This window comes from Grampus griseus (assembly GCF_964374135.1).
Source record: "Grampus griseus genome assembly, chromosome: 3".
NCBI lineage: Eukaryota > Metazoa > Chordata > Mammalia > Artiodactyla > Delphinidae > Grampus > Grampus griseus.
Genome location: NC_139019.1, coordinates 51,852,454 through 51,875,418, shown reverse-complemented (window position 1 = coordinate 51,875,418; position 22,965 = coordinate 51,852,454). Strand labels below are relative to the sequence as shown.

Sequence of the window (22,965 nt, the reverse complement as noted above, 5' to 3'; positions counted from 1 at the left end):
CCAAACTAGAAATAACAGAAGGCTAGCTGGAAAATATCCAAATATTTGGAAATTAAAAATATACTTCTATAAATATAGTCAACTTCTCTTTGACTAAAGGGCAAAGGCACAGATAAAGACAATGGAGCACAGACATTTTTTTCAACAAATGATGCTGGAACAACTAGGAGTCCACATGCAAAAAAATGAGTCGAGAAACAGACCTTACACCCTTCACAAAAAATAACTCAAAAATGGATCACAGACCTAAATGCAAAATGTAGAACTACAAAATTCCTAGAATATAATGTAGGAGGAAATCTAGATGACCCTGGGTTTGGCAATGACTTTTTAGATGAAACACTGAAGGCACAATCCATGAAAGAAAAAAAATCAATAAGCTGGATTTCATTAAACACTGTCAAGAAATTGATAAGGCAAGCCATAGACTGTGAGGAAATATTTACAAAAGAGACATCTGATAAAAGACTGTTACCCAAATACACGAAGAACTCTTAAAATTCACCAATAAGAAAACAAACAATCAGATTAAAAAATATACCAAAAACCTTAACAGACACCTCCTCAAAGGAGATACAGAGATGGTAGTCAAGTATATGAAAAGTTGTTCCACATCATATGTCATCAGGGAAATGCAAATTAAAACAACAATGAGATACCACTACACACCTATTAGAGTGACCAAAATCCAGAATATTGACAACACCAAATGCTGACAGGGAAGTGGAACAATAGAAACTCTCATTCATCACTGGTGGGAATGCAAAAATGGTACATGCACTCTGGAAGACAGTTTGGTGGTTTCTTACAAAACTAAACATACTCTTACCATACAATCTAGCAATTGCACTCCTCGGTATTTACCCGAAGGGACTGGAAATTTATGTCCACACAAAAACCTGCACATGTTTATAACAGCTTTATTCATAATTGCCAAAACTTGGAAGCAACCAAAATGTCCTTTAGTAGATGAATGGGTAAATAAACTGTGGTATATCCAGACAATGGAATATTATTCAGTGCTAAAAAGAAAAGAAATGAGCTATTAAGTCATGAAAAGACATGGAGGAACTTTAAATGCATAATGCTAAATGAAAGAAGCCAATCTGAGAAGGCTACATACTGTATAATTCCATCTGTATGACATTTCAGAAAAGGCAAAACTATGGAGAAAGTAAAAAGATCAGTGGTCGCCAGGGGCTGGGGTGGTGGGGGAAGGGATGAAGAGGCCAAGCACAGGGGATTTTTAGGGCAGTGAAACTACTCTGTATGATACTATAATGGTATATACACATTATATATGTTTTTTCAAATCCCAAGAAAGTATAACATCAACAGTGAACCCGAATATAATTTGGGTGACAATGATGTGTCAACGTAGGTTATAACAAATGTACCACTCTGGTGGGGGACGTTGATAATGGGGGAAACTGTGCGTGTGCGGGGCAGGGGATATACGGGAAATCTCTTTACTTTAGGGTCAGTTTTGCTGTGAATCTAAAACTGCTCTAAAAGATAAAGTCTGTTTAAAATAAATAAGTAAAAATAAATAAATAACAACAACAACAACAGAAAAGAACTGTGTCAGGCTGAGCTAGGAGTGAGCAGGGACATGGGAAGGGAAGGCAGACAGAGGAGGGGAGAGAAGGGAAGAGAACCCATGGACATGTACACCAGAAACCGTGCACTGAATTTGATAACATTTTCAGCCAGTCCAGCCTCTGGATGTTCAATGGGTCCATCAGTGTTTCTGGAATGATTTCATGTAGTTAGACTGAATTGTTTAAACAGGTAAACAGATCTATAAATATTATTTTACCGGGGAAAACAAACTAATCTGCAAGGTGTTTATCCTGTTATATTTTATACATCTTGGTCCATTATGAAACACCATAAGGACTTTCGATCAATTTAAAAATCAGTGCCATTGAGGGGTTTTTATCTTTCTTTTTAAAAAATAAATTTGATTTATTTAATATCAAAGGTTTCCTTACTCTGAGAGTATGTCTTTTTTACGTTGTGTTTATAAAATGATGGTGATTTTTTTTTTTTTTTTTGCGGTACGTGGGCCTCTCACTGTTGTGGCCTCTCCCGTTGCGGAGCACAAGCTCCGGACGCGCAGGCTCAGCGGCCATGGCTCACGGGCCCAGCCGCTCCGCAGCATGTGGGATCTTCCCGGACCGGGGCACGAACCCGTGTCCCCTGCATCGGCAGGCAGAGTCTCAACCACTGCGCCACCAGGAAAGCCCAAAATGATGGTGATTTTAAAAGATGCCCTTACCTGGCATTCTTATGTTGGAACCATTAGAGGTTTTTTTCCTGTTGTTTGACAATCTCAGTGTTTGATGAATAAAAATTGATACGTGATTTAAAAAAAGAAGAAACTGGTCTTTCCTAATCTACTACAAATATACTTTTTTTGAGTCAAGTAGACAAAGAAAACAAGAAGCAAGCACGTCAGGAGACAGAAAGTGAATATTAACTAGGTCACTACCCTCACAAAACATCACTCTCTGGTCCCCATACCTGAGTGCTGGTAGCAATGGCCAGATCTCTGAGCACAAAAGACACCAGTTATATCTTGGCAAAGAAACAGCAGGATGGGGTAGCTAGACTTGCTATCTTTGGCCATGGAAAGAGAATCCGGGGACAGTTATAGGAAGCTCCAATGCTGAAGGAGTTCCCCTGAAAGAATTCTTGGCCTAAAACTGTATCCTGACACTCTTCAATTAAAAATAGACTTATCCAATTTGACATGGGTTTATTTTTAGATCATATCAGAAGTGAAAGTAAGTCCATAAAGCAGTGGGATCAGACAACTCTGCCTCCTGTCTGGTTAACAATAGTTAACCAGCCTCCTTCCTGAAGTCATGCAAAATCAGTAGGTTACGAAGTTGCATGTGCTGCTGATCTAGAGAGATGCTATTGATATAATTTACTCTGGCCTAGTTAGTAAAACTGCAACAAGCTGGCTTTGTTTTAGAAAGCAGCCTACAGAGAAAGTAATCCAAATCCTTTCATGTCCGATGAAACACTGTGGAGTACATAGTTACTACATGCTACAGACAGTAATAATAATATTTTTAAGTCTTACTACTGATTGAATGCCCAGGCTGGGTGATTAGCATATATAGTCTAATGCACAAAACAAACCTGTAAAGCAAACATCATTCCCATATAATAGAGGTGGATATAGAGACTCATAAAGGTTATGTCACTCAAGCATTCCAACTCAAGTTTGACTGACCGCCAAGATTTTGCTATTCCTTTATACTGTGCTGCCTTTCAGCCAGACTGAAGGGAGTGGACATAGATTTAAGAGTACTGGCAGACAGATCACCTGAATAATAAACAGTCTGAAGTCAATTTTAAATTAAGAAATGCAGGGAATTCCCTGGCAGTCCAGTGGTCTGCACTCTGTGCTTCCACTGCCGTGGGCCCAGGTTCAACCCTAGATAATGATGATGATAATGATAATAGTGATGATAATAGCAGCTCACATCTACTAAGCACTTGCTGTGTGCTGGGTAGTCTTCTAAAAGCTTTGCATGTAATTAACCATTTTAGTCCTTACAACGACCTTACAAAGCAGGTATGATTGGTATTCCCATTTCATAGGACTGTAATATAGGTAAGGAAACTGAGGCAGAGAAAAATTAAGTAAGCTGCCTAGTAAGTGATGGAGCCAGACATTCTGGCTTCAGATCCCACATTTTTAATCCCTATACTAGGAATCACATATGAGAATTATGAAAGACAAGAATCTTAATCTGGGTAGGAGTTGAATCCCTAAGGTCCCTTCCAACACGGTGATCCTCAGTACCTTGGATAGAGGTCCAAGTAGAACTGTCCTAATACTTCTCCCGTAGCTTTATCTTTCACAGTGTAAAGTGTAACACTCTTATGCCAAACATGAGCATCTGTCACTTGCTCAAATGAAAGTCCCAACAGCTCCTGGTAGATGTTCAGTAAGCCTTCAGTGACCACTTCAATTGGGAAGTATTCCTTGAGGATCTCTTGGTCTACAGAGTACTTGAGTTCTTCTGTCTGAGTCATGTAGTAATATAGATCCCAGGCATTGATTTTCCCATCGTATTCAAGACCTCTCTCTTCACATTCCTTTTTCTTCAAATTCAAAATAAACTCTCGTTCTGCTTCACCCAAGGGTTTTAATTTCTGGCTTAAATCATCTGTGAGGAGAGGGAAAAGTTGGCAATCCATTGCTCTTGGAAGCAGGCATATTCATACATACCACCAGTATTTTAGCATTGTGCTTCCTCCTTTGTCACACTCAATACAGATACATCAGGAAAAAAGAAGGAAGGAAGGGTGGAAGGAAGGGGAGAGGAAGGGAGGGAGGGAGAGAGGAAAGCAGGCTTTATTATGACAGCACTGCTGTTCTCTTCAGGGTAATTTATTTTATGGCTCCTCACCCTTCTTCTTCTTTTTTTTTTTTTTGCACCACCCAAGTCAGGCCACAACTTCCTTACATCATCAACAAAGCTGAAGTTTATCTCAGAGAACTCTGCCTTAAGAACATTATAATTCAGGGAATGAAGCGATAGTGAAACTAAACTCATGTACGTGATTATTCTTCAATGAGGTTAGGCTCCTCAGAGACCTAGGGAAAACAAATCAGGTGTGACCTGAGGTCAGAATTACTGAAAACTGTTCATCGCCTTTGAGAGCCATGGGTTTAGTTAATCACTATCCCATTCCTATGAAGAAGGTCTATTGGGACATGGCAATTCTACTTTTTAGATGGATAATGCAATTTAACACTGTGGTCCGTTTTTGACTATTGCACTGTATTTGGCTAAAGGAGTATGCTTTTATTATGTATTTATTTTCCACAATTTGCTACATATGTAAGATAAAAAGCATTGCTCCTGTAAGGGGCATCCCCATAGTGTGAGGTGAAGGCAGCAGCTTGAGCAGTGCTGTGAAACAAAAAGAGGAAAATCATGGAAGATATAGAGAGATGTAATTCTGATTAGAGAGAAAACTGCTTTTAAAAAATTAAGTTAATGAGGTATTGTTAAGGAAAATTTTCAGTATACACAATCACCACTAAAGGAAACATTCTCACCCAAACTATTAACTCCCCAAGCCAATCTCTTGTATACAATACATCAGAACAGATGGCAATTACTGGTTCACATCTCTGTTGTTTCCGCTCAGCGGAAAATTCATTGAGTAAAGAAACTTGTCTTAGCCCTTTCTATAGTCCAACTGTGTAGCACGCACACTAATACAGGGCAGTTATTTCATAAATGTCTCATGAATGAATAAATGAATTATATAATAATGAATAGCTACTATTTGTACAACACCTGCTACATGTCATATGTGACGTCAGCATATACATTAATAATTCAAGGTGCGGCCATAGAGAACACAGAGGACTAAAGTGCAGGCTGCATGCTGATTTTGACACATTATTAATCATCTCCAACTTTAAGCTAATAAAATTATACACTAGTTGTTAAAGGTGAATAAACTCTGAAAGGGGTCAATGAGAAAGTTAAAAAATAAATCATACTCTGGTAAACTCTGATTAGAGAAGATTAAAACAAAAATTAGTAGTTTTGCAATGGTTATGTTATGCAACCATTTTCACTAAAATGAAAGAGAAAACCAGAGTGACTTGGAATAGTGACACTGAGATTGAGAGGGGTAAGGGTGATAGAGTGTCACTGACTAAATGTCATGGATATAAGCTCTATGGTTTTAAAAAGATTAATGAAAAAGTGATTTTAAATGAATGTGAAGATAGTTATTAGATAACAATTGTGATGCTTATTATTTTATATTCTTTTATGTATTAACAAGTGGCTTCTGGAATATAAAATATTTTTTTGTTTCTATATGCTCTATTTTCATTTATGTCCTGTCAGCTTATTTCATACAACAGGCTAATCCTCTCTCTGTAGGTCCCTAGACATCTTCTTAGAAATTAATATAAAAATCCCCATCAAGATACAAATAGAATGAAGCAAGGACCATAATAGGAATATAAACAATGAGCAACTCTTAGGGCCAAGCACAGTATCTAACGTATAGTAGGTGACCAATACATTTCTCTTGCATGAATGAAAAGCAGAATGTTCTCAAGGGCACATTAAGTTCTGAGGCTCTCTGTCAAGTTGGTACTATGCAGCAAAACAGTCACAGAAAAAGAGAAATGGCAATATACAAGGGATTAAGAAAAGAAGACTAACCTAGAAAGGCTGTTACGTGGCCTGTACTCTTCGCAGTGTTCATTTCAAGGACAAAGTCAGCATGTGTGCTATAGCCGAGCAGTTTGGCTACTTTCGCCCGCAGTGGGAGTAGCTGATGCAGGATTATGGTGTTTTCCTGGTAATAGACAACAATAGTAAAAACCAAAATACACAGTAATCAGAGGAGAGAGGGGGAAGATGGCGGAAGGGTAAGATGCGGAGATCACCTTCCTCCCCACGGGTACATCAGAAATACATCTACACGTGGAACAACTCCTACAGAACACCTACTGAAGGCTGGCAGAAGACCTCAGACCTCCCAAGAGGCAAGAAACTCCCCACGTACCTGGGTAGGGCAAAAGAAAAAAAAAAAAAAAAAAGAAAAAACAGAGACAAAAGAATAGGGACGTCACCTGCATCAGTGGGAGGGAGCTGTGGAGGAAAGGTTTCCACACACTAGAAGCGCCTTTGCGGGTGGAGACTGCGGGTGGCGGAGGGGGGAAGCTTCGGAGCTGTGGAGGAGAGCGCAGCCACGGGGTGCCGAGGGCAAAGCGGAGAGATTCCCGCACAGAGGATCAGGGCCGACCAGCACTAACCAGCCCGAGAGGCTTGTCTGCTCACCCGCCAGGGCGGGCGGGTCTGGGAGCTGAGGCTCGGGCTTCGGTCGGATCGCAGGGAGAGGACTGGCGGCATCAACACAGCCTGCAGGGGGTTAGTGCGCCACAGCTACCCGGGAGGGAGTCCAGGGAAAAGTCTGGACCTGCCAAAGAGGCAAGAGACTTTTTCTTCCCTCTTTGTTTCCCGGTGCGCGAGGAGAGGGGATTAAGAGCACTGCTTAAAGGAGCTCCAGAGACAGACGCAAGCCGCGGCTAACAGCGCGGACCCCAGAGACAGGCATGAGACACTAAGGCTGCTGCTGCCACCACCAAGAAGACTGTGTGAGAGCACAGGTCACTCTCCACACCTCCCGTCCGGGGAGCCTGTGCAGCCCGCACTGCCAGGATCCCGGGATCCAGGGACAACTCCCCCGGGAGAATGCACGGCGCGCCTCAGGCTGGTGCAACGTCATGCTGGCCTCTGCCGCCGCAGGCTCGCCCCGCACTCCGTACCCCTCCCTCCCCCCAGCCTGAGTGAGCCAGAGCCCCCGAATCAACTGGTCCTTTAACCCTGTCCTGTCTGAGCGAAGAACAGACACACTCCGGCGACCTACACACAGAGGCAGGGCCAATTCCAAAGCTGAACCCCGGGAACTGTGCGAACAAAGAAGAAAAAGGGAAATCTCTCCCAGCAGCCTCAGGAGCAGCGGATTAAAGCTCCGCAATCAACTTGATGTACCCTGCATCTGTGGATTACATGAATAGACAACGAATCATCCCAAACTGAGAAGGTGGGCTTCAAGAGCAAGATTTATTATTTTTTCCCCTTTTCCTCTTTTTGTGAGTGTGTATGCTTCTGTGTGAGATTTTGTCTGTATAGCTTTGCTTTCACCATTTGTCCTAGGGTTCTATCTGTCCGATTTTCTTTTGTTTTTTTTACTTAAAAAATTTTTTTTCTTAATAATTATTTTTTTATTTTAATAACTTTATTTTATTTTCTTTTATCCTCTTTCTTTCTTTCTACTTTTTCTCCCTTTTATTCTAACCCGTGTGGATAAAGGCTCTTGGTGCTGCAGCCAGGAGTCAGTGCTGTGCCTCTGAGGTGGGAGAGCCAACTTCAGGACACTGGTCCACAAGAGACCTCCCAACACCATGTAATATCAAATGGTGAAAATCTCCCAGAGATCTCCTTCTCAACACCAACACCCAGCTTCACTCAACGACCAGCAAGCTACAGTGATGGACACCCTATGCCTAACACCTAGCAAGACAGGAACACAACCCCACCATTAGCAGAGAGGCTGCCTAAAATCATAATAAGTCCACAGACACACCAAAGCACACCACCAGACATGGACCTGCCCACCAGAAAGACAAGATCCAGCCTCATCCACCAGAACATAGGCACTAGTCCGCTCCACCAGGTAGCCTACACAACCCACTGAACCAACTTTAGCCACTGGGGACTGACACCAAAAACAACGGGGGGCTTCCCTGGAGGCACAGTGGTTGAGAGTCCACCTGCTGATCCAGGGGACACGGGTTCATTTCCCGGTCCAGGAAGATCCCACGTGCTGCAGAGTGGCTGGGCCCATGAGCCATGGCCACTGAGCCTGCGTGTCCAGAGTCTGTGCTCCGCAACGGGAGAGGCCACAGCAGTGAGGGGCCCGCATACCGCAAAAAAACCCCCCAAAAACCAAAAACAAAAACGGGAACTACGAACCTGCAGCCTGCAAAAAGGAGACCCCAAACGCAGTAAGATAGGCAAAATGAGAAGACAGGAAAACACACAGCAGATGAAGGAGCAAGATAAAAACCCACCAGACCTAACAAGTGAAGAGGAAATAGGCAGTCTACCTGAAGAAGAATTCAGAATAATGATAGTAAAGATGATCCCAAATCTTGGAATTAGAATAGACAAAACGCAAGAAACATTTAACAAGGACCTAGAAGAACTAAAGATGAAACAAGCAATGATAAACAACACAATAAATGAAATTAAAAATACTCTAGAAGGGATCAATAGCAGAATAACTGAGGCAGAAGAACGGATAAGTGACTTGGAAGATAAAATAGTGGAAATAACTACTGCAGAGCAGAATAAAGAAAAAAGAATGAAAAGAACTGAGGACAGTCTCAGAGAATTCTGGGACAACAATAAATGCACCAACATTCAAATTATAGGGGTTCCAGAAGAAGAAGAGAAAAAGAAACAGACTGAGAAAATATTTGAAGAGATTACAGTTGAAAACTTCCCTAATATGGGAAAGGAAAAAGTTAATCAAGTCCAGGAAGCACAGAGAGTCCCATACAGGATAAATCCAAGGAGAAACACATCAGGACACATATTAATCAAACTGCAAAAAATTAAATACAAAGAAAACATATTAAAAGCAGCAAGGGAAAAACAACAAATAACACACAAGGGAATCCCCATAAGGTTAACAGCTGATCTTTCAGCAGAAACTCTGCAAGCCAGAAGGGACTGGCAGGACATATTTAAAGTGATGAACGAGAAAAACCTACAACCAAGATCACTATACCCAGCAAGGATCTCTTTCAGATTTGATGGAGAAATTAAAACCTTTACAGACAAGCAAAAGCTGAGAGAGTTCAGCACCACCAAACCAGCTTTACAACAAATGCTAAAGTATCTTCTCTAGGCAAGAAACACAAGAGAAGGAAAAGCCCTAAAATAAAAAACCCAAAACAGTTAAGAAAATGGTAACAGGAACATACATATCGATAATTACCTTAAATGTAAATGGACTAAATGCTCCCACCAAAAGACACAGATTGGCTGAATGGATACAAAAACAAGACCCATATATATGCTGTCTACAAGAGACCCACTTCAGACCTAGAGAAATGTACAGACTGAAAGTGAGGGGATGGAAAAAGATATTCCATACAAATGTAAAACAAAAGAAAGCTGGAGTAGCAATTCTCATATCAGACAAAATAGATTTTAAAATAAAGACTATTAGAAGAGACAAAGAAGGACACTACAAAATGATCAAGGGATCGATCCAAGAAGAAGATATAACAATTGTAAATATTTATGCACCCAACATAGGAGCACCTCAAAACATAAGGCAAATACTAACAGCCATAAAAGGGGAAATCGACAGTAATACATTCATAGTAGGGGACTTTAACACCCCACTTTCACCAATGGACAGATCAACCAAAATGAAAATAAATAAGGAAACGCAAGCTTTAAATGATACATTAAACAAGATGGACTTAATTGATATTTATAGGACATTCCATCCAAAAACAACAGAATACACATTGTTCTCAAGTGCTCATGGAACATTCTCCAGGATAGATCATATCTTAGGTCACAAATCAAGCCTTGGTAAATTTAAGAAAATTGAAATTGTATCAAGTATCTTTTCCGACCACAACGCTATGAGACTAGATATCAATTACAGGAAAAGATCTGTAAAAAATACAAACACATGGAGGCTAAACAATACACTACTTAATAACCAAGTGATCACTGAAGAAATCGAAGAGGAAATCAAAAAATACCTAGAAACAAATGACAGTGGAGACAAGACAACCCAAAACCTATGGGATGCAGCAAAAGCAGTTCTAAGAGGGAAGTTTATAGCAATACAATCCTACCTTAAGAAACAGGAAACATCTCGAATAAACAACCTAACCTTGCACCTGAAGCAATTAGAGAAAGAAGAACAAAAAAACCCAAAGTTAGCAGCAGGAAAGAAATCATAAAGAGCAGATCAGAAATAAATGAAAAAGAAATGAAGGAAACGATAGCAAAGATCATTAAAACTAAAAGCTGGTTCTTTGAGAAGATAAACAAAATTGATAAACCATTAGCCAGACTCATCAAGAAAAAAAGAGAGAAGACTCAAATCAATAGAATTAGAAATGAAAAAGGAGAAGTAACAACTGACACTGCAGAAATACAAAAGATCATGAGAGATTACTACAAGCAACTCATGGCAATAAAATGGACAACCTGGCAGAAATGGACAAATTCTTAGAAATGCACAACCTGCCAAGACTGAATCAGGAAGAAATGGAAAATATGAACAGACCAATCACAAGCACTGAAATTGAAACTGTGATTAAAAATCTTCCAACAAACAAAAGCCCAGGACCAGATGGCTTCACAGGTGAATTCTATCAAACATTTAGAGAAGAGCTAACACCTATCCTTCTCAAACTCTTCCAAAATATAGCAGAGGGAGGAACACTCCCAAACTTTTTCTACGAGGCCACTATCACCCTGATACCAAAACCAGACAAGGATGTCACAAAGAAAGAAAAGTACAGGCCAATATCACTGATGAACATAGATGCAAAAATCCTCAACAAAATACTAGCAAACAGAATCCAACAGCACATTAAAAGGATCATACACCATGATCAAGTGGGGTTTATTCCAGGAATGCAAGGATTCTTCAATATACGCAAATCAATCAACGTGATACACCATATTAACAAACTGAAGGAGAAAAACCATATGATCATCTCAATAGATGCAGAGAAAGCTTTTGACAAAATTCAACACCCATTTATGATAAAAACCCTGCAGAAAGTAGGCATAGAGGGAACTTTCCTCAACATAATAAAGGCCATATATGACAAACCCACAGCCAACATTGTCCTCAATGGTGAAAAACTGAAAGCATTTCCACTAAGATCAGGAACAAGTCAAGGTTGCCCACTCTCACCACTCTTATTCAACATAGTTCTGGAAGTTTTAGCCACAGCAATCAGAGAAGAAAAGGAAATAAAAGGAATCCAAATGGGAAAATAAGAAGTAAAGCTGTCACTGTTTGCAGATGACATGATACTATACATAGAGAATCCTAAAGATGCTACCAGAAAACTACTAGAGCTAATCAATGAATTTGGTAAAGTAGCAGGATAGAAAATTAAGGCACAGAAATCTGTGGCATTCCTATACACTAATGATGAAAAATCTGAAAGTGAAATCAAGAAAACACTCCCATTTACCACTGCAACAAAAAGAATAAAATATCTAGGAATAAACCTACCTAAAGAGACAAAAGACCTGTATACAGAAAATTATAAGACACTGATGAAGGAAATTAAGGATGATACAAATAGATGGAGAGATATAGCATGTTCTTGTATTGGAAGAATCAACATTGTGAAAATGACTCTACTACCCAAAGCAATCTACAGATTCAATGCAATCGCTATCAAACTACCACTGGCCTTTTTCACGGGACTAGAACAAAAAATTTCACAATTTGTATGGAAACACAAAAGACCCTGAATAGCCAAAGCAATCTTGAGAACGAAAAACAGAGCTGGAGGAATCAGGCTCCCTGACTTCAGACTATACTACAAAGCTACAGTAATCAAGACAGTATGGTACTGGCACAAAAACAGAAAGATAGACCAATGGAACAGGATAGAAAGCCCAGAGATAAACCCACGCACATATGGTCACCTTATCTTTGATAAAGGAGGTAGGAATGTACAGTGGAGAAAGGACAACCTCTTCAATAAGTGGTGCTGGGAAAACTGGACAGGTACATGTAATAGTATGAGTTTAGATCACTCCCTAACACCATACACAAAAATAAGCTCAAAATGGATTAAAGACCTAAATGTAAGGCCAGAAACTATCAAACTCTTAGAGGAAAACATAGGCAGAACACTCTATGACATAAATCACAGCAAGATCCTTTTTGACCCACCTCCTAGAGAAATGGAAATTAAAACAAAAATAAACAAATGGGACCTAATGAAACTTAAAAGCTTTTGCACAGCAAAGGAAACCATAAACAAGACCAAAAGACAACCCTCAGAATGGTTGAAAATATTTGCAAATGAAGCAACTGACAAAGGATTAATCTCCAAAATTTACAAGCAGCTCATGCAGCTCAACAACAAAAAAACAAACAACCCAATCCAAAAATGGGCAGAAGACCTAAATAGACATTTCTCCAAAGAACATATACAGACTGCCAACAAACACATGAAAGAATGCTCAACATCATTAATCATTTGAGAAATGCAAATCAAAACTACAATGAGAAATCATCTCACACCAGTCAAAATGGCCATGATCAAAAAATCTAGAAATAATAAATGCTGGAGAGGGTGTGCAGAAAAGGGAACCCTCTTGCACTGCTGGTGGGAATGTGAATTGGTACAGCCACTATGGAGAACAGTATGGAGGTTCCTTAAAAAACTACGAATAGAACTACCATATGACTCAGCAATCCCACTACTGGGCATATACCCTGAGAAAACCATAATTCAAAAACAGTCATGTACCAAAATGTTCATTGCAGCTCTATTTACAATAGCCAGGAGATGGAAACAATCTAAGTGTCCATCATCGGATGAATGGATAAAGATGTGGCACATATATACAATGGAATATTCCTCAGCCATGAAAAGAAACGAAATTGAGCTATTTGTAATGAGGTGGATGGACCTAGAGTCTGTCATACAGAGTGAAGTAAGTGAGAAAGAGAAAGACAAATACCGTATGCTAACACATATATATGGAATCTAAGAAAAAAAAATGTCATGAAGAACCTAGGGGTAAGACAGGAATAAAGACACAGACCTACTAGAGAATGGACTTGAGGATATGGGGAGGGGGAAGGGTAAGCTGTGACAAAGCGAGAGAGAGGCATGGACATATATACACTACCAAACGTAAGGTAGATAGCTAGTGGGAAGCAGCTGCACAGCACAGGGAGATCAGCTCGGTGCTTTGTGACCGCCTGGAGGGGTGGGATAGGGAGGGTGGGAGGGAGGGAGACGCAAGAGGAAAGAGATATGGGAACATATGTATATGTATAACTGATTCACTTTGTTATAAAGCAGAAACTAACACACCATTGTAAAGCAATTATACGCCAATAAAGATTAAAAAAAAAATCCAAAATAAAGGTTAATACTTAACTGGATCCAAAGCACTAAAAAGAAGAGTTTCTACATTACTTTCAGGTTGGTAAAACTGTCAAATATTTTTAGACCATCTCAACTTATAGTAAATTATTCCATTTCAGTGTTGCAGACTTTTTTCTGGATTCATGATCCAATTTTATTTCTGAAATAACTGACTTTTTAAGTCTCAGGAGATAGCTATGAGGGTCTTAAGGAAATTTTAGGTACTGTTAAATTTGAGTAAAAACATATTCTTTTTTTTTTTAACATCGTTATTGGAGTATAATTGGTTTACAATGGTATGTTAGTTTTTGCTTTATAACAAAGTGAATCAGCTATACATATACATATATCCCCGTATCTCTTTCCTCTTGCATCTCCCTCCGTCCCACCCTCCCTATCCCACCCCTCTAGGTGGTCGCAAAGCACTGAGCTGATCTCCCTGTGCTATGCGGCTGCTTCCCACTAGCTATCAGTTTTGCATTTGGTAGTGTATATACGTCCATGCCACTCTCTCACTTTGTCCCATCTTACCCTTCCCCCTCCCCGTGTCCTCAAGTCCGTTCTTTAGTAGGTCTGCGTCTTTATTCTCGTTCTGCCCCTAAAAAGATATTCTTAAGGACTATACTGATTCCACATTTAGTCTCGTCAATACTGCACAAAATATTGGTACTTATAATTTTTCTTTTATTGTGGTAAAATATACATAATACAAAATTTACCACTTTAACTTTGCACCCATAAGTATGGCTATTTAAAAAAAAAGGAAGGACTTCCCTGGTGGCACAGTGGATAAGAATCCGCCTGCCAATGCAGGGGAAACGGGTTCGAGCCCTAGTCTGGGAAGATCCCACGTGCCGCAGAGCAACTAAGCCCGTGTGCCACAACTACTAAGCCTGTGCTCTAGAGCCCACGAGCCACAACTACTGAGCCTGCGTGCCACAACTACTGAAGCCTGCACGCTTAGAGCCTGTGCTCCACAACAAGAGAAGCCAGCGCACCGCAACAAAGAGTAGCCCCCACTCGCCACAAGTAGAGAAAAGCCTACGTGCAGCAATGAAGACCCAATGTAGCCAAAAATAAATAAATAAAATTTTTTAAAAAATAAGAAAAAGAGAAATAATAAATGGTGAGGATGTGGAAAATTTGGAACCTTTATATCTGATGAGAGTGTAAAATGGTACAGCTGCTGTAGAAAACAGTATTATGATTTCTCAAAAAATTAAACATAGAATTACCATATGATCCAGAAATTCCACTTCTGGGTATACATCCCAAAGAAATGGACGCAGAGACTCAAACAGGTATTTGTATACCCATGTTCACTGCAGCATTATTCATAATAGCTAAATGGTAGAAGCAACCTAAATGTCCATCAATGGATGAATGGATAAAGAAGATGTGATATATACATACAATGGAATATTATTCAGCCTTAAAAGGGAAAGAAATTTTGACACATGTGAAATTATGGATAAACCTAGAAGACATTATGCTACGTGAAATAAGTCAGTCACAAAAGGACAACTACTATATGGATTCTACTTACATGAGGTTCTTAGATTAGTAAAATTTACAGAGACAGAGAGTAGAATGATGTATGCCAGGGGCTGGGGCTGGGGGGCTGGGGAGTTAGTATTTGATGGGTACAGAGTTTCAGCTGGGAAAGATGAAAAAGCTCTGGAGATGTATGGTGGCGATGGCTGCACGACAATGTGAATACACTTAACGCCACAGAACTCTATGCTTAAAAATGTTCTAGGGATTTTGCTCAAATTATTACAAACATTTTATATATTTTATTTGTATTAAAATGCAAATAATGATATTGCTTTATTGTTTTCTTAACAATAAAGGAAAAAATAATCTCCTAGAGGAAGTAAATAAACGTTGAGATCAAAGAAAAACTACTATTAAATCATCCAATTATTTATAGACATGCTTCTAAGGAAGATCACACTCCGAGGTCAGACTACCAGGGTTCAAAATTTGGCTCCACCATTTACTAGTTGTCTAATTATTGGCAAGTCCCTTAATCTTCCTAAGCCTCAGTTTTCTCATCTGCAAGACGTAGATAATAAAAGTAGCTACATCATAGGGTGATCATGCAGATTAAGTGAGAATATAAGTAAAATGCATAGAAAAACGCCTGGCACAAGAGCAAACACCATATAATTATTATTTTAAAACGAGAATGGAAACGTGGATATGAGAAACACATAATACAATTCTCCAAGTTCTAAAGTTAAGTAGTTTGAGTCTTTCAAACTAGTCTTGGCCCCGTTCTTCAGTTTCCCTAGACCTTCTCCTTAGACTGCCAATTTTTTCCTAATATCAATTCCCCCATTCTTCCTTTCAGTAACAGAATTCTCTGAGTTTTTGCTGGACACAGTCTCCTGACTACCTTTCCCAGCCTTTCTTAAAGCTAGCTGTGGCCATGTGATACACAATGGGACAATGGAATACGAATGAGGTGATAAGTGAAATTTCTGGGTCATCTCTTTATAGATGCTTGTCTTGCTAGCTGTGAACTGAAGATGAGAACAATGACCTTGGATGCCACATACTAAGGACAGCAGAGCTGTCTTCCAGCTCTGGACCCCTCACCTCTGTACTGTTAGTTGCAAGAGAAATAAACCTTAAAAAAAGGTGTAGTAAAACATACCTAACACAAAATATACCATTTTAGCCCATTTTTAAGTGTACAATTCAATGGCACCAATTATAATTTACACTGTTGTGCAACCATTACCACTGTTTCCAAGACTTTTCTAACACCCTAAACAGAAACTTGATAACCATTAAGCAATAATTCCCCAGTCTCCCAGCCCCTGGTATCCACTAATCCTTTCTGAAGAAAAATAACTTTTAGCTTATTTGAGTCACTGTGCTTTTGGTTGACCTTGCACATTTTATTTAACCTGAAGCCTAATACCCACAGAGACTAACAGTAGGAATAGGGTGCTGCTATAACCAAAATGAAAAATGTACAGGAATGGAAGGTGAGGACACAGATGCTGTCAAGTGGGAAGCTGGTAATCCTCATGATATCATGGATAACATTTGTTAAAATTGTTGCTCGCCATAACTTGGAAGGCAGGCCAGTCACCTACTGAGTCTTAGCTCTAGGGTAACTGTTTGGGAAAACTAATAATGTTGGTGTCTGTTTGTTGGTATTTGTTGCTTTTGGAAAGATTGATTACATGAGAGACAGCTCAAGTGAGCTGTCAGTTTGCAAAGATGGAGGGAAAAGAGTTCTGCTAAGAGAGCTTCTGCCTGTGACCCCTGATGTGGGGCTTCAGGTGACTGGAAAAGGTAATTGCTCTGTTCTCCAGAGACCAGGAGAAAAGACTGCCACTCAGAGTTACTGAACTGTGAAGATTAGTGTGAGGGTGCTGCCTTCTTCCTCAAGCCTACTGTTGCAGGGGGCCCTGAAGCAGACCCCATTAAACTGAAGAACAGCAGGATGGACACCATACAGGAGACCGTATATAAGAAAAGATATGGTGGATTTGAGGACTATGACAAAAAGCGGTTATTTGGGTGTTGTTATTTTAACATGAATCTGATTGGAAGCAAACAGATAAGAAAGCGATTAAGTTTCTGAGGGAATTTTATTACCAAAGATATCACTAAGCCTGGCCTACAAAAGCAACCCCCTGGCTTCAAAACTGGCATCAGCAGGAATCTATACCAGCAGCTGCCCAGGATATATGGTCATGGAGGGTAACGGACAAGAAAGAATTCCCTGCAGGCAAAACCAGGGGCCATGGCATACAATTGCTAAAGGAATTCCTGCTAGAAAGGAGACCCAAGTAAGTCCAACGGGCTATCCCAGGAACTTCACCAGAGCTCAGAATCTTCACAATTCCTGCCAAATTGTTTCTGAAAATTGGTATGGGCTTGCTTTGTTTCCCATTCTTTCCTTTTCCAAATGGGAGTCTTTAGTGTGGTTTTCTGTTCCTATTCTACCACTGGGTACGTGTTGGAGGTGAGCAAGCCAGACAAGTTTTCTAACCTTTCACATGCGGCCAGATCACGAGAAGGTATAACTGGGGAGGACCATGTGCCACTCACAGATCCTGGTCTTTGAGCTAAAGGCAGTAACTGGTTGGGATCTGACATATGGTGAATGGGTTCTATGTGGGGAAAAAAAGGGTGCTCAAGATTACTCGGATAGCCAGAGAGGCAGACTGTGGTGAAGCTGGCTAGTTGACTCTTAGAATTCATTTCTAATTCTTCCTTTTTTTCCTTTTAGTAATAGAATGCCCTCAGCTGAGCAAATGGCTATCAACTGAAGACTATATTTCCCAGTGTCCCCTGCAGCTAGATACAGTTATATGATGGAATTTGGGTCAATGGGATGTGAGTAGAGTTGATGGATGTCACTTCCAGGTCTTCTTCTTAAAGATGCTTGCTCTGTGTTTTATTTTCCCTCTTCCCAACAGGCTGGAAAATGGTGACAACTGCCTTAGAAGTCACTTGTTGAGGAGAGAGAGGTATCCCGCCAGCCCTGGACTGTTGACTTGGAAGAAGAATATAACTTTTAGTTTCTTTAATCCATTCTATTTGTATTAGAACAGCTTAGCCTATGGCCATACCAAGCAGGTTGCCAATGAACAAGGAAAAAGGTGTCTTGTAAGTCTGAGGATTTAGGAGGCATAACCTTCACACAAATAGAAATTCACACAGAGGAATCAACCTCTGATTCAACATTGGCAAACAAAGCAAACATTTTTCTTAAAAATTTCCATAAAAACAAAAGAAAGACAAACATTTATAGTACCTCTTTGCATCTTGTATTAAAAGCCATTTCCATCTTCCTTCTGGTTTCAGGGATACAACATTTCTTCATGACAGGAAAATAGTGTGGATATTTTAAGGTAATTTTATACTTGTCATCATCTGTCTTTTCCAAACTGTCAATGAAATCATCAGGAAGAGCACCTGCAAAAAAATCATTTTCTCATACTTCAATTTTTCCACTCATTATTGGTTTATTTAGCATTGGCATGGTGCCTTTAAGAAGCTCTAGGAATTTTGTGGAGTAACTGAAATTCAAGTAAAATAATGACAATCCTTATAATATCGCTTTGACGTTATTGTAATGGGGGTGGCAGTTAGCGGACAGGTGGCCTGGGAGACAGTAATTCAAAATATGAACAGGCTTCAGTGCACTTGTATAGATAGCATTTTGATGAAGAACAGGCAAAATTAAGCCAAGAAAAATCCATCACAGAATAAGGAAAGACTAGTTTAAGTTACAATGTAGAGGACATTGCGAGGCAAAAAAAAATTCAAAGCACTGAAGGCTGTTAAACGCTAGCATGAGTTACCAAGAAAGATTATGAAATTTCTTCTGGACTGTCTCTAGAAACAGTATACATTCTTATAGCCTAAAATCTAGATGTGGTTTGGTTGTGTTTTTTTTAGAAGGGGTGGTGGGTTCTGTAGAAGGTACATTTTAAAAAGAATTCTTCTAACTTTGATTTGGCAAACTGTGAGGTGACATTATTTGCCTAAATTACAGATTTAATCTAAAAAACAACAAAACTTTACCAAGTTCAGCCTTGGAAAATTCAAGGAAGGTATCATCCTCATTGAGGTTTTTGTTAAAGTCAATACATAGCTCACTCATTCTTTTCTTCATTGCTTTAATTTCCTGAAACAAAGATACAAATACAGGACCTTAACAATAAAATGAAATTTTCATTTTTATTGCCATCAGTCAAGTAAGTTTCACTTTTATATGAAGACTGGGTTCTGTACCCAACTCTCAGGAAGTACTTTCTTAGAGATGCGCTTGATACCATAGTTTTCTGCAATCTTCTACATTGTGTCCCTGAGTATTTGTATGTAATATGTACAAAAAAGCAATCCTGGTGATGTGTTAGAAATTACGCGTAAATTTGTAAGAACTAAATACATTGAGGAGGTATAGTCAAAGCAAAGTCTGGCATATAGCACATACACAATAAGTAGCTTGCTGAGTGAATAAATGAATCTAGTAGCCTGTTAATAATTAACACTTCTAATCTTTCCAAATTCTAAATTTTAATTTAGTAAATCAGTATTGGGTACTGAAGTAAGCCAAGAGCTAAGAACTGAGTAATTACTTCTATGGTTCCTCTGGAAAACAAGATATGTCTTAGTTTTATAGACCGTTTGCAAATAAAAGCAATTTATGGGCCCTAACATTTACATAAAAAGTACTAGGTAGGAAAAAAAGTATTAGTTGGGAGATCAAAGGAAGCAACAGAAAGAACACCACAAGAAAACACACGAGATAATTTATTAACCTGTCCCACTCTTCTAAAAGTGCTAGATAATAAAACTTACATAAACCACACACTTTCTCAAAGTATGCTTCTGACTAGAAGCATCAACATCACCTGGGAACTTGTTAGAAATGCCCTCTTTCTTTAAAAAAAAATAAATTTATTTATTTATTTATTTTTGGCTGCGTTGGGTCTTTGTTGCTGTGTGCGGGCTTTCTCTAGTTGCAGCGAGCGGGGGCTACTCTTCATTGCAGGGTGCTGGCTTCTCATTGCGGTGGCTTCTTCTGTTGCGGAGCACGGGCTCTAGGCATATGGGCTTCAGTAGTTGTGGCACACGCGCTCAGTAGTTGTGGCACGCGGGCTCCAGAGCACAGGCTCAGAAGTTGTGGCGCACGGGCTTAGTTGCTCCGCAGCATGTGGGATCTTCCTGGACCAGGGCTCGAACCCGTGTCCCCTGCATTGGCAGGCTGATTCTTAACCACTGCACCACCCAAGTCCAAAAATGCCAATTTTGAGACCCATACCAAACCTGCTGAAACAAACTCTCAGAGGTGGGGCCCTGTATAATCAGAGCTTTAACAAGCCCTCCAGGTAATTCGTATACACAATAAATTTGAGACTTAACACATACTGTGCAGTGTCATTTTTGGACACTCTGGTCGTGTCCCCAGCTCCCTTCCACTTCTCCCCAACTCTACAGCAGCCATGCAATTTAGGTGGGACTGGATCCTATCTGAAGTCCAGGGTGTGACCTCTACACCAATCAGGTAATCCCATCCTCACTGCAGCAGTGACTGGTTCAGGGAACCCAGGCCTGGCATTCCCCTGACTAAAGAAGGATTCAGGATTAGGCATGTGATCCCATCTGAGCCATTAAGACATGAGGGGAGGTCTAATGGAGGCTTCTCTATGTCCTTCTGGATGGTGGGGTTTTTATATTTGCAGCCATTTTAGTAATAAAAGGAAGCCAGCCTTTGGATAACTAACACTGAAGGAGACAGAGTAGAGAAATAGAAAAATCAGGTGGCCAATGACACCACTGAGCATCTGACTCAAACTAACTCCTGAACCCTAACTACCTCTGGATCTTCCGCTTATACAAGCAAATAAAATTCTTCTATTGTTTGGACTGTTTCAACAGGGTTGACTAATATAATGTTCATGAAGGCAAAGCGAGATCAGTCACACTTCTCCTGTAACTAGGATGAAGAAGATACAAGGTGTCTGAAGGGCATTTTGGTGGAGGAAAGGTGCCCACATCTCAGTGGTGCTTTCACATGTATCTACCATGCTTACATCACTTGGTTTGAATTTCTTTCCAACTTATTTCCAGTTCTACTGGCAAGAAGAATAACCTGGAAATAAATCATGGGTTATATATCCTGTCCAGAAGAATGAGTTAATTCTGCAGCTGAGTTTACTTCTGAAACTGAGAGATCTGAATGGTATTAGACAAAGGAGAAAGTCTGAAAAGCTAATCTCTCTGCCTTTAAGGAGCATATATCACTCACAGGGTACTCCATTCCAAAATGCTGGTTTGAAAACTCTCCATCATAGGGATTTTATTACCAGTGCCCTATCTCTTTACGAACAAGGGGTAAGAATACAAATCAACTATTAAGATCTGAACTAGCACTAGAGCAGGGAAAATAAGCCTGGCACACATGAAACAAATAAAACCTTGACAGGATTAAAGAACAATTAAGTTATCAGTTGTTTGTCAGTCATCATGAGGTTAATAGGAGTTGTGGAATTTAAAATCGTTGACTACTAAATACGTTGTAAACTGATTTGTATTATGGGTTGTATCCCATATTACAAACACGTGTTTCCCTATTTCCTGTTTTTTGTTGTATTTTGTTTTATTTATTCTTTTGTTGTCTAATAAGAAAAGGAAACAAACTCACATTTTGTACTTGTTCTGGAAGATGGAGTCCATTCCTTTTCCCCATTTTCACTGATTTTTCCAAGTATCGTCTGGCTTCAGGCTTTATCTTTCCCAGATCACACGTTTCCTGAAATTAAAGAATGTGACAACCTCTTTGATTTCTGTTACAACAGTGCATGGGTAAATTATAAACTATGAGGCCACAGCAAAATTTATGCATCATCTCTGGTGGGCTATGAAGTACATAGGTGATTATGAGGCAGGTCTTTTTGAAAACCTATGTTCTTTTATGCTTTAGTGAGCTTCTGCTTATTTAAAACTGAAAAATTAAATAAATAAAAAGCTAACCAGAATTTCCTCGCCTTGCATCAGAATGAAGCGTGCCTGTACCACTTGAAAATGTGATAATAGGGAACATTTGCATAATCTCATAAAACATTCTTTATGACTGAGTAGTCCTTTTCACAAAACATATTTCTTATCACAAATCATCTGGATTTAATTTTCTATCGTTTGCTAACCTGGTTCCACTTGAGAGGCAAAAATAGAAATAATGGGCAAATTCTACAAAAATGGAGAGGACTCTTTTGCCAACATACTAAACAAGGACAGCTGGATAGAACCCCAGCAAAAGGCTTACAACACTTCAAAAATGCCTTACTGTCATTTGGTAAGAGAGATCAAGGGACCACATCAAGCTGCATATGGACAAGTATCTGGGGAAAATGAGTTAGCACTGCACAAAGAGGAGGAGAGCTGGACAGTACATGTGAACCTACATGTAGCAACGCAAACAACACTCACTCAAAAGGACGGAGGGCCCTAAAGGAGAGTGGAAAATTCCCCCGGCCACAGCAAGGTAGTAAACATACCAGATTTTTCCAAGTATCTTCAAAATACGTGGCAGAATATACATGGCACATCTGGGTGGCTGGTTAGTTTGTGGTCCCGGGGAGGAAAGGGGCTCCAGACAGATTCAACAGGTGCAAAGGATTCAGTGTGGTTGAGAGCCAACGAGGGACTTCTCTCTCTAGAGCCTTAGAGCCCTCTCAGCCTCAGAGACCTAT

The 22,965-nt window shown here is 39.8% G+C and overlaps 1 protein-coding gene across 1 annotated transcript in view; it reads right to left on the bottom strand.

Moving 5' to 3' along the window:
• The window catches only part of NLN (neurolysin), a 99,928-nt gene that overhangs the window by 27,367 nt on the left and 49,596 nt on the right, over positions 1-22,965 (bottom strand). Inside the window, exons 4-8 of the mRNA XM_082651298.1 lie at positions 21,918-22,025; positions 19,292-19,394; positions 18,519-18,679; positions 6,222-6,357; positions 3,824-4,190 (exon numbers count right to left, since the gene is read on the bottom strand). Of these exons, the coding sequence (XP_082507424.1) occupies positions 3,824-4,190; positions 6,222-6,357; positions 18,519-18,679; positions 19,292-19,394; positions 21,918-22,025 (875 nt within the window). The remainder of the gene's footprint in view (positions 1-3,823; positions 4,191-6,221; positions 6,358-18,518; positions 18,680-19,291; positions 19,395-21,917; positions 22,026-22,965) is intronic.